The 12,257-nt window shown below is 49.0% G+C and overlaps 1 protein-coding gene across 1 annotated transcript; it reads left to right on the forward strand.

Annotated features, from left to right (window-relative positions):
• Positions 1-1,089: 1,089 nt before the first annotated feature.
• On the forward strand, positions 1,090-11,621 carry KIR3DL21 (killer cell immunoglobulin-like receptor, three domains, long cytoplasmic tail, 21). Its single transcript, XM_077981850.1, is given in 10 exon segments — positions 1,090-1,174; positions 2,052-2,087; positions 2,835-3,128; positions 4,402-4,701; positions 6,329-6,622; positions 9,248-9,298; positions 10,210-10,311; positions 10,784-10,836; positions 10,936-11,097; positions 11,099-11,621. Coding segments are annotated over 10 exon segments (1,437 nt in total). The 5' UTR covers positions 1,090-1,140; the 3' UTR covers positions 11,210-11,621.
• The last annotated feature ends 636 nt before the right edge of the window (positions 11,622-12,257 follow it).

Consider the following 12,257-nt stretch of genomic DNA (forward strand, 5'->3'; position numbering starts at 1 on the left):
CTAACGGGGCTGTGTGTACACGGATGTATTTTAGACACTGTTTTCCGATAACGGGCTCTCTGTGTTCGCTCTCTTGAGGATGCTGCACATTCCGTAGGCTTATACAAACCCTTACAATTTGGTAGCTGGAGTCCTCTAGTTTCTTATTATAGGCTATTTGCTACGTTTTTTTTATGTTTCTTCAGGCAGAGTCTCGCTCTGTCACCCAGGCTGGACTGCAGTGGCAGAATCTCGGCTCACTGCAACTTCCGCCTCCCAGGTTCAAGCAATTCTCCTGCCTCAGCCTCTTGAGTAGCTGGCATTACAGGTGCCCACCACCAGGCATGGCTAATTTTTGTATGTTTAGCAGAGACATGGTTTCTCTAAGTTGGCCAGGGAGGTCTCGAACTCCCGACCTCCGTTTATCCACCCACCTCGGCTTCCCAAAGTGCTGGGGGACACTTGATTTTTTATAGCATTATGTTACTGGATATTTCCATACCATTTAAAATGAGGGAGGCAGAGAGACAGACAGAGAGCGAACCATGTGCTGGGACTCTGGAATCTCAGGTCATGAGACAAATTGTACATAAAATGACAAAAATCCAGAATTGACATGTTGTGGGTTTTGCTGATGAAGAACAGTTCTAAGATTGTAAATAATTGCATAATCCTTCCCTGGGTATTTAAATCATTTAAACTGGTTCTGCTGTCATACTAGAAATACAAGCATAAAACATCTTAATGGTTTATTCGTCACAATTGCTCTGACAACGTTCATAATATCTATTAGACATTTCGCATATTATACACGGAGAAGAGTTTGAAACACAAATAAAAACAACAGAAATACATAAAAGGCTTTCACGTCAGCACAGATTTCAGTCACCTCGTGTCCGGGAGGTTGGATCTCAGACATGTTTTGAGCTGGTCATAGTGAAGGACACAAGGTGTCAGTTCTAGTGAGAACAATTTCCAGGAAGCCATTTTGCACTCTTGAGTGAGCACCCGCTGCACCTCATGCAAGGTAGGAAGAGCCTGCGTACGTCACCCTCCCATGATGTGGTCAGCACGTCAACTGCATGGGCAGGGCGCCAGATAACATCCTGTGCGCTGCTGAGCTGAGCTGGGGCGCGGCCACCTGTCTGCACCAGCAGCACCATGTCGCTCATGGTCGTCAGCCTGGCGTGTTTTGGTGAGTCCCGGAAGGGAATCGACGGAGGAAGCGCTGGGGTGGAGATCTGGGCCTGGAGGGGAGATCTGGACCTGGAGGTTGAGTTATGGGCCTGGAGTGGAGATATGATCCTGGAGTGGAGATCTGAGCCTGGAGTGGAGATATGGGCCTGGGTGGAGATATGAGCCCGGAGTGGAGATCTGGGCCTGGAGTGGAGATATGATCCTGGAGTGGAGATCTGGGCCTGGAGTGGAGATATGGGCCTGGGGTGGAGATATGATCCTGGAGTGGAGATCTGGGCCTGGAGTGGAGATATGATCCTGGAGTGGAGATCTGGGCCTGGAGTGGAGACATGGGCCTGGGGTGGAGATATGATCCTGGAGTGGAGATCTGGGCCTGGAGTGGAGATATGATCCTGGAGTGGAGATCTGGGCCTGGAGTGGAGATATGGGCCTGGGGTGGAGATATGATCCTGGAGTGGAGATCTGGGCCTGGAGTGGAGATATGGGCCTGGGGTGGAGATAGGAGCCTAGAAGGGAGATATGGGTTTGGAGTGGAGATATGGGCCTGGAGTGCACATATGGGCCTGGCGGGGAGATATGGGTTTGGAGCGGAGATATGGGCCTGGAGGGGAGATATGGGCCTGGAGTAGAGATATCAGCATGGAGTGGACATATGGGCCTGTTGTGTAGATCTAGGCCTGGGGTGCAGATCTGGATCAGGAGGCTTGGTCTCTGCACAGCTGAGATCCCTGTTGCGGGGGCAGGTGGGCAGCCAGGGTGAGTTTACCTTCAGCCCAGCAAGGGCCTGGCTGCCCAGATGCACAGCCCCGTGGGGGCAGCACGGGAGACCCTGGTTTGCCTGCAGATGGATCATCCATCATGATCTTTCTTTCCAGGGTTCTTCTTGGTCCAGAGGGCCTGTCCACACACGGGTGAGTCCTTCCCCAAACCTTAGGGTGTCATCTCCCCACCTAAGAGGATTTTCCTGAAACAGGAGGGAAGTCCTATCAGACAGTCTCTCATAAACTAAGAAGGGGGGACCCTGGGGTGCTCGGCTCACACTTCTGACCTCGTCCTCTCTGGCCTTTCTTACCCTTGGCTGACACAAGCTCTGTGAAGACCGGGGTGAGCTTGGGGTGCTCCAAGCTGAGGTGTGCAGGGAGGAAGTGGTGTCAGCGACTAAGGAAGGGAGGGAAGCAGTGCTAGGAACAGCAGGTCCTCTGAGGACACAGGTGTAACTCACACCCTCCAGTGTTTCCATGGCGGTCAGGGCTGCAGTGTGGCTGCTGTCATTCTACCAGAAGAGGTGGGGAAACCACAGCCATGACCCTGACATTCCAAATCTCTGATGGGGACTCAGTTCATGCACTGGCTGATATTCCATTCACAAAGGACATGCCCTCCATGCCGTGTCCACTTTGTGTTGTTTTATGTGAGTGATCTTGAAGTGTTAAAATCTAGTAAGAGTCCCTTATTCAGCACTTGTTCAAAGTTCTCAGCTGACACCTTTGTTGTAGGGAGATGCCAGGTCTATGTGGGATGGGTCCCTCCTGTAGCCCTGGATACCCAGGTGCGGTAGCAGCCTTAGAAACATGGAAAGGGGAAGAATCTTCTGAGTACACGGAGGGAGGGGCGGCTCCACATCCTCCTCTCTAAGGCGGCCCCTCCTTTTCCCCCAGGTGGTCAGGACAAGACCTTCTTGTTTGCCCGGCCTAGCGCTGTGGTGCCTCAGGGAGGACACGTGACTCTTCGGTGTTACTATCGTGATGGACTTAACAACTTTACCAACTTCACTCTGTACAAAGACGACAGAAGCCACGTTCCCGTCTTCCACAGCCGAATATTCCAGGAGAGCTTCCTCATGGGCCCTGTGACCCCGGCACACGCAGGGACCTACAGATGTCGGGGTTCATACCCGCACTCCCCCACTGAGTGGTCGGCACTCAGTGACCCCCTGGCGATCAGGGTCACAGGTCAGAGGGCTCCTGTCTGGGCTTCTCCTTGTCCCACCTCCTGAATCCCAGAGCTTCCGCTGGGGGTGTCCGTCAGGGTCCCATCACCCAGGACCTGACTGTCTTTGGGGTAAAGGGGTATTGAACTCAGGGAAAAGGGTGCTGTGATGGGAAGAATAACTATCCCCAATATGGCTACATTCTAATCCCTGGAGTCTGTGACTCTTTACGCTAAAGGACAGGGAACTGAAGGGGAAGATGGAGCTGAGGTTGTTGTGAGTTGACCTTGAGATGGGGAGAGGGCCTGGACTGTCCCACTGGGCTCAGTGGAATCCCAAGACACCAAACGAGAAGAGGCGGATGAGGAGAGTGGGGATTAGAGCAGCGTCGTGGGAGACTCCATCAGCCACTGTGGGCTTTGAAGGAGGAGGAAGGCCACGAGCCACAATGGCAGGTGGCCTCTACAGACTGGAGAAGTGAAGAGAACTGCTCCGCTGAGTCTCCGTGGTTAGGAAACCAAACAACGATAGCCGGGCATGGTGGTGGGCACGAGTAAACCAACGACTGGATTCAATCGCTTGAATCTGGGAGGAAGTTGCAGTGAGCCAAGACCACACAACTACACTCCAGCCTGGGTGAAAAAGTGACACTCTGTCTCAAAAATCAATTAATTAATCAATTAATTAAAGAAAACAAACAAGGAGAAGGTTGGCAACCCCGAGATCAGAAAGGACGGGACGCTGATGCCACCACCAGGCTCCATCCACATAGGGAGGGGTCGATGCTCCTGGAACCAGCACCAGGAGCCACCCTGTGGAAGCTGGCACCATGGAGAAGGCACAGGCATGGCAGGAGAGGCTCCCAATCCCCACCAGGAACAGGGAATGTGGACACTGGTGCCTGCCTTACTGATCAGTTCATTCCTCCCGCCAGGGACTCCAGTTTGTCCAAAAGAGATTGAACCAGGCTGCTAAGAGCCTGGACATGCAGCCTGCCTGGATCCTCTTCCAGCCCCACATAGACAGCAGGAAACAGATTAGTGGGAAACACATACAACAGCCTAAGAGATGAAGCTGAGCCCAGTGGGAAGGGCGTCCGAGGCTACTAGAGACAGACGGACAGAGAATAGGGAGGGACACAGATGAAGGGAACTGCACCAGGGGATAAAAGACAGAGGGACACAGAGAGGGAGGAGAGAGACAGACAGCCGGGAGGGGAACCCTCACTCGTTCCAGGTGCCATGGATATGATGACAAAGGGAGACGCCTTCTAAACTCACAACCTCTCTTTCTAGGAGTCCACAGAAAACCTTCCCTCCTGGCCCTCCCAGGTCCCCTGGTGAAATCAGGAGAGACGGTCACACTACAATGTTCTTCAGATATGGTGTTTGAGCACTTCTTTCTGCACAGTGAGGTGAACTTTGAGAAGCCCTTGCACCTTGTTGGAGAGCTCCACGGTGGGGGTTCCCAGGCCAACTATTCCATCAATTCCACGACGTCTGACCTTGCAGGGACCTACAGATGCTACGGTTCTGTCACTCACTCCGACTATGTGTTGTCAGCTCCCAGTGACCCCCTGGACATCGTGATCACAGGTGAGAGTGTCCGGACATTCTTCTCATTGTCACTGGGACACAGAGTGAATGATCCAGGACTTGGAATCCCCAGGTGGTCATGAGGAAGATGAGTGTGGGATTCTTATGGAGAGAGACTCACTTGGGGAGGTCTGTACCAACAGAGACAGAGAAACAGTAGACACAAGTACAGACCAGGTGTCATAACAGAGGACAGACACAGGGGCCACACAGGGAGGTAGAAAAGAGAGAAAGAGTTAAAGGGGACACTCAGACACAGACATGTCCCAGAGACAGTCGTCCTTCTGTGCTGACGTTGCTCAGAGACTTGGCACAGATTAGAAATTTCATTTCTGTTTTACCTCCACAAAGCGTTTCTACCAGGAGAACCCAAGGACACCCATATTTCTGTCCTGAGTCAGCCCCTGTGGCCTCAGACCTTGTGGCACCTACAGATGCCGTGTTTGTTCTGACACCTCTGCCTTCTGTGCAGTGGAGAGTCATTGTCCCAGGATATCATGGCCCCAGAACACCAACCCCTGTATGCTGTGTGTACTTGGGGTCCCCGCACTGGATTCTGAGGCTCATATTCCACATAATCCTACATATGATCGATTCCTGAGAGACACAGAGAGAAATCAGGAACATCAAAAAGCAAAGACATAAACACACAGAGAATGATCCAGAGGAAGGGGACTGAGAGACACACAGACACATAAAGAGATAGAAGAGAGGGCAGAGGAGTGGAGAGAATGATGGAAGGGAGCAGAGAAAAGCTCCAAAATCAGAACCCTGAGGGAGGGGCACAAAGACAGAGATAGATAAAGATGTCGGGATGGATTGCAGAGATTCCAAATAGAACTAGAGAGACTGAGAGGCAGAGAAAGACAAGGAGATGGAGAGAGACAGATGTTAGATGGGTAGATAGATATAGATAGATGATAAATAGGTAGATGATAGGTAGTGGATGGGTTATAGATACTTAGACAGCGATTGATACATGATACATAGAGCTGGTGATGATAGATTAGATAGATAGATAGATAGATAGATAGATAGATAGATAGATAGATAGATAAATGGATCGATAGATAGATAGGTAGAGAGACACATAGATAGATACGTAGATGATACATAGACAGAGAGGCAGACAGATAGAGAGGGAATAGACAGATGATATATAGATATAGATAATAGATAGATGGTGGATATAGACAGACAATTGATAGAGAGAGAGATACATGATACATAGATATAGATTACAGATAGATAATTGATAGATTGACAGGTGGCAGATAGCTAGATCAATCGATAGATAATAGATAGAAATGTGCAGAAGGTTATGAACAAGACAGAAAGTGAGAAACTCAGAATTAAAGAAAAAGGAAGATCACGTCAACAATCCAAGGAGGATCAGAGAGAAGAAAACAATACAAAAAGGGAAAACACACCTCAGGCTGGGGAAGTGAGGTCAGAGACCTAGAGAGACAGAGAAGGTGGAAGGAGGAAACAGACATGAAGAGAGACGGGGTGGAGGGTGACAGAGAGCATTAGGTCATAGATCAGAGGAGTGAGTTCTCAGCTCAGATGTGAGGGGAGCTGTGACAGGGAAGAACCTCCCTGAAGAAACTGCCTCTTCTCCTTCCAGGTAAATATGAGAAACCTTCTCTCTCAGCCCAGCCGGGCCCCACGGTTCAGGCAGGAGAGAACGTGACCTTGTCCTGCAGCTCCCAGAACTCGTTTGACATGTACCATCTATCCAGGGAGGGGGAGGCTCGTGAACTTAGTCTCTCTGCGGTGCCAAGCGTCAATGGAACATTCCAGGCCGACTTCCCTCTGGGCCCTGCCACCCACGGAGGAACCTACAGATGCTTCGGTTCTTTCCGTACCGCACCCTACCAGTGGTCAGACCCGAGTGACCCACTGCCCGTTTCTGTCACAGGTGAGGAAACCCCATGCCTGTCCCATGTCTTCTGATCCCAGAGCCATAGCTGAGGAACTTCCTGCTGATGATGGAGAGAAGCATGGACAGGTTCAGAGAGAAGACCAAGCTTCGGTGTGAGGGCGGGATCAGGACGCAGGATGGCAGAGAGGGCACCTCCAAACCCTCCTGCATGGCCTGCGTGGTGTTCCACGGTCAGGGTTCCAGGCACCCAGGCAGATGGAGAAACTGGTCAGGACAGACCCAGAGGAGGGAGACTGGGCTCAGTTTGGGGAGATCAGAGGTTCCCTCAGCCCCTCAATCTTACTCATTTCCCAGAAGCCCACCCTGGCCTCTCACTCACACAGACATATCATCACCAGGAACCCTTACACCCTTTCCTTTTCATTTGAAAAAATAATTGTTGAGGTTAAAAATACCTATAAAATTGTCCACCTTTACCATTTTTAAGTGTAAAGTCTAGTGGTCATAAATACATTTATATTCTGTTCTGGTTTTTGTTTTGTGTTGTTTTTACCCTCCACCCTCCACCATTACCTTCCTGGCCTCTGGTAGCCACCATTCTACTCTCTACCTTCTTGAGATCCACTTTAGAGCTCCTGCATAAGGGTGAGAAATGGGAATCTTTCTAATGAGCTGCAGTTCCATCCATGTGGCTGCAAATGTCAGGATGGTATTGTCTCTATGGATGAGTAGTCTCCACTGTGTGTATGTACTACATTCTCTCTATCCGTTCACCCACTGAGGGGCAGGTAGGTGGACTCCACATCTTGGCTACTGTGAACTGTGCTGGAACAGTCATGGGAGTGCAGATAGAACTTCCATACACTGAAGTCTTTTCCTTTGGATGTAAACCCAGTAGTGAATTTGTGAATACTATGAAAATTCTCTTTTTAGTCTTTTGCTTGGTTTTTGTTTGGTTTTTGTTTTTGAGGCAGAGCTTTCCTCTGTAGCCCAGGCTGGCGTGCAAGTGACACAATCTAGGCTCATTGCAACCTCCTGGGAGGCAGAGGCCTCCTGGAATCAAATGATTCTTCTGCCTCAGCCTCCCTGGGAGCTGGGATTACAGGTGCACGCCACAACGCCTAGCTACGTTTCGTATTTTTTAGTACAGACAGGGTTCCCCCATGTTGAACAGGCTGCTCTCAAACTCCTGACCTCAAGCAAGGTGCCCACCTCACTCTCCGAAACTGCTGGGATTACAGGCATGAGCCACCATGCCCAGCCTCTTTTTAGTTTCTTAAAGAACTTCCATAGTTTTCTGCTTAATGGCTGTACTAATTTACCTTCCTACCAACAGGGTTGGTAGGATTCTCCTTTCTCTACCATCTTGCCAGCATTTGTTTTCACTGTCTTGCAGATAAAAGCCATTTTAATGGGGTGAGATGAAAATTCATTGTGATTTTAATTTGTATTTCTCTAATAATGAGTGATACTGAACAGTGTTTCATACACATGATGGCCATTTATATGTTTTGTTTGTGGAGAAATGCCTGTTCATGTCTTTAGTTCATTTTTTAGTTAAATTATTTGTTTTATTGAGTTATGTGAGTTTCTTATATTTCCAGTTATAAATCCCGTCTCAGATGCATAGTTTGCAAATATTTGCTCCCATTCTGTGGGTTGTCTCTTCACTTTGTTGGTTATTTGTTTTGCAGTGCAGAAGCTGCTTAGTTTGATATAATCCCTGTCGTCTGTTTTTTGCTTTGATTACTTGTGTTCTGAGGTTTTAAACAAAATGTCCGTTCTCAAACAAATGTCCTGAAGCATTTGCCCAATATTTTCTTCTACGTGTTTCATAGGTTCAGGACTTAGACTCATGTATTTAATCCATTTGGATTTGACGTTCCTGAATGGGGAGAGGTACAGGTGCAGTTTCATTCCCTGCATGCAGATAACCCGTTTTCCCCGCATCGATTATTGAAAAGACTGTCCTTTCCTGATTGTAGGTTCTTGACACTTTTGTCAAAACGCATTGGATTGGCTGGGCATGGTGGCTCACACCTGCAATCCCAGCACTTTCAGAGGCCAAGGTGGGTGGATCACCTGAGACCAGGAGTTCCAGGCCCGCCTGGCCAACATAGTAAAACCCTGTCTCCACTAAAAGTACAAAAATTAGCTGAGCATGGTGGTCAGCACCTGTCATACCACTACTCAAGAGTCTGAGGCAAGAGAATTGCTTGAATTCAGGAGACAGAGGTTACTGTGAGCCGAGATTGCACCTCTGCACCCCAGCCTGGTTAACAGAGCAAGATTCCATCTCAAAAAAAAAAAAAAGAAAAGAAAAAAAACCATTGAATGTAGACGGATAGATTATATCTGTGTTCTTCATTTTTCTCCATTGTTCTATGCACTTTTCTTTATGCCAGCATCATGCTGTTTTGCTTACTACAGCTCTGTAACATATTTTTAAGTCAGGTAATGTGATGTTCCTGTTTTCTCTCTATATCTTAAAGTCTCGAGACAATGGGTAACACATACAAAAATTATGGAGAAGAGGATCCCAGGACTCCCAGAGCCCAGTGTTGGATAACAGAGTGTTGGCCGTGAACCAACCTCAAAGATTTCCCTTGAGTAGAGGACAGGCACCCTCATTTCCTCACCTCTCTCCTGCCTCTGTTCTAGGAAACCCTTCACGTAGTTGGCCTTCACCCACTGAACCAAGCTCCAAAACCAGTGAGTAAAGAATCCCTCTTATCTCTGCTTTTGGAAACCTGGGGAGGTGGAAGCCTTGGATTCAAGCCTTGGCTCAGCACCTCCCAGCTCTGACCGTGGGCCTGTCTTCCACCATCTCTCTGAACTCCAGACACTCCAACAGCAAAAGGGATCTGGGCCCAGCACAGGGCTCAGTGAAGTCTCTTCATCTCTAATTTTCTGTAGCTGAGACCTCCTACAAGCTGAAAGAATGATTGCAAATCTGACATCCTTCTCAGGAAAAATGCAGTGTTCTCCCTGTATTCCTAACTGGAGGATAAATTCCTGGGGGCTTGAAAGAGGGAAGGGAAGGGAACATCTAATGAGGGTGAGGTGTTTTAGAGAAGTTCCACTTGCCAAGGAATGAACTCCTGTGGGTCATGAGGCAACCCTGGCTGACTCAGCAGAGCAAGAGCCTTGCAGTAAAGAGCCTTGCACGCACACTCCGACTCACTGACTCATTCAGCCATGGCCCCATGCTCAGGCTGTGCAGTTAGAATCCTTTTCTATTGTTGCCATAACAAATTTCCACAAAATTGGTGCATGAAAACAAAACGGCTTTTTAATTATCTTACAGTGCTGTAGCTCAAAGGATGAAATGCACCTCACTGGGCTAAAATCAAGGTGACAGCAAGGCTGCCTTCCCTCCGAAGGTTCCAGGCGAGAATCTGCTCTTCATATATCCCAGTTTCTAGAGGCTCCCACGTTCCTTGGCTCCTGGTCCCCTTCCTCCTTCCTCAAAACAGAGCAGGAGAAAGCTGGGTCTCCCGACATCAGGCCGCTTGTCCTAAGGAGACATTCCACATGGTTACCTGTCAATCAAGAAACAAGAGACAATCCATAAGAAGGAACTGCTATGATTAGCTTCTTATTGGAGTCTCTTCTTCCTCCAGGTAACCCCAGACACCTGCATGTTCTGATTGGGACCTCAGTGGTCATGATCCTCTTCACCATCTTCTTCTTTCTCCTGCATCGCTGGTGCTCCAACAAAAAGAGTAAGTCTCACGAAGCAGAGGCCAGAGTCTTCAGGGCCGTGTGGGGAGGAAGGATGAGGAGGGATGGGAGCACGTAGGTGTGTGTTCCTCACCGGCAGGATGGTCTCTGGCCCAAGGCAGGAGCCACAGAGGCAGAGCTTTCTAGAGAGAGTACCAGACACCCTGTCCCTGCCTTCAGCTCACAGACCATTGCCTGATTCTCAACTGTATCCTCATGTCCCTGCAGCCACTGACATCCAGGAGAAGGTTCCATGACAGGCAGAAAGTCGGAGACAAAATCAATGGGATGCCAACTGAGAGCCGTTCATGGGAAGGGGTCTTGAACTCAGAGAGACAGAATGTCTGACCCTGGCTGTTGGCAGCTGAGGGACCTCAGGCGTCTACGGCCTCCCCGTGTGTGTTGGACTCTGCACATGAAATGAGGACCCAGACGTGCCCTCCCAGCTGTTTTGATGCCTTTTGTCTCCTACAGATGCTGCTGTAATAGACCAAGAGCCTGCGGGGGACAGAACAGTGAACAGGGAGGTAGGTCCTCCTCGGCCCAGAGTCGTGGATCGAATCTCATTCCCTAATAGTCCTGAAGAATGTGAGCCCCTCCCTCACTCAACATTTCCCTCTCTCCAGGACTCTGAAGAACAAGACCCTCAGGAGGTGACATACGCACAGTTGGATCACTGCGTTCTCACACAGGGAAAAACCACTCGCCCTTCTCAGAGGCCCAAGACACCCCCAACAGATACCAGCGTGTACACGGAGCTTCCAAATGCTGAGTCCAGATCGAAAGTTGTCTCCTGCCCATGAGCACCACCGTCAGGCCTTCAAGGGGTCTTCCAGGGAGACAACAGCCCTGTCTCAAAACCGGCTTCACAGCTCCAATGTACCAGCAGCTGGAATCTGAAGGTGTGAGTCTGCATCTTAGAGCATCGCTCTTCCTCACACCATGAATCTGAACGTGCCTCTCTCTTGCTTACAAATGTCTAAGGTCCCCACTGCCTGCTGCAGAGAAAACACACTCCTTTGCTTAGCCCACAATTATCCATTTCTCTTGACCCCTGCCCACCTCTCCAACCTACCTGGCTTACTTCCTAGTCCTACTGGAGGCTGCAGTCACACTGAGGAACTCACAGTTCCAAACATACAAGAGGCTCCCTCTTAACACGGCACTTAGACTCATGCTGTTCCACCTTCCCTCATGCTATTCCACCTGCCCCCAGACTATCTTTGAGCCTTCTGTCAGCAGTGAAACTTATAAACTTTTTTTATCATTTCAATGTAGCTCTCTCCTCTTCAAATAAACACATCTGCCCTCATCCTTTAGGTAATGTGACTCTTTATTCGCCGAAAGTTTCTGGTGTTATCATTACTATGTCCGTATAGCCCCATATGTTCTCCACTGGGTTCTCACCCCTGGACTCTGAGTTTCTGGAAGCAGGTGGAGCCTGATTTCTGTCTGGAAGTCCAATTTCCATCCAACGATGCAGCACATAGAAGGTTGCAAGGATCATGAATCAGATGAACAAGTGATATTCTTACTCTCTGCAGACCTGGAAAGCTGGCAGAGCCATTCCAAGATGAAACATCTGTAGAGTCATAGGCCTTGTTAGTCTCATCTCCACAGGGACACATGTCTACACATCATCTTCATACTATAAATACACAGTCGCTCCTCCAGATCTGTGGGGTTTAGAGGTGTTTGTTGAACCAACTATAAATCAAAAATATTCAGAGAAAAAATCCAAAAAATTTCAAAAAACAAAACTATGTTGAATGGACACAAATGGAATGGTGTGTAGGCTGTGTCAGGAATTATAAGTAATCTAGAGATGATTTCATGTATACAGGAGGATGAACATGGGTTATATGCAAACGCTCTGCCATTTTATGTAAGAGGCTTGAGCACCTGCAGATTGTGGTATCTGAGCGGAGATCCTGAAACCAATCACCCA

Source organism: Macaca mulatta, chromosome 19 (assembly GCF_049350105.2).
Source record: "Macaca mulatta isolate MMU2019108-1 chromosome 19, T2T-MMU8v2.0, whole genome shotgun sequence".
Lineage (NCBI taxonomy): Eukaryota > Metazoa > Chordata > Mammalia > Primates > Cercopithecidae > Macaca > Macaca mulatta.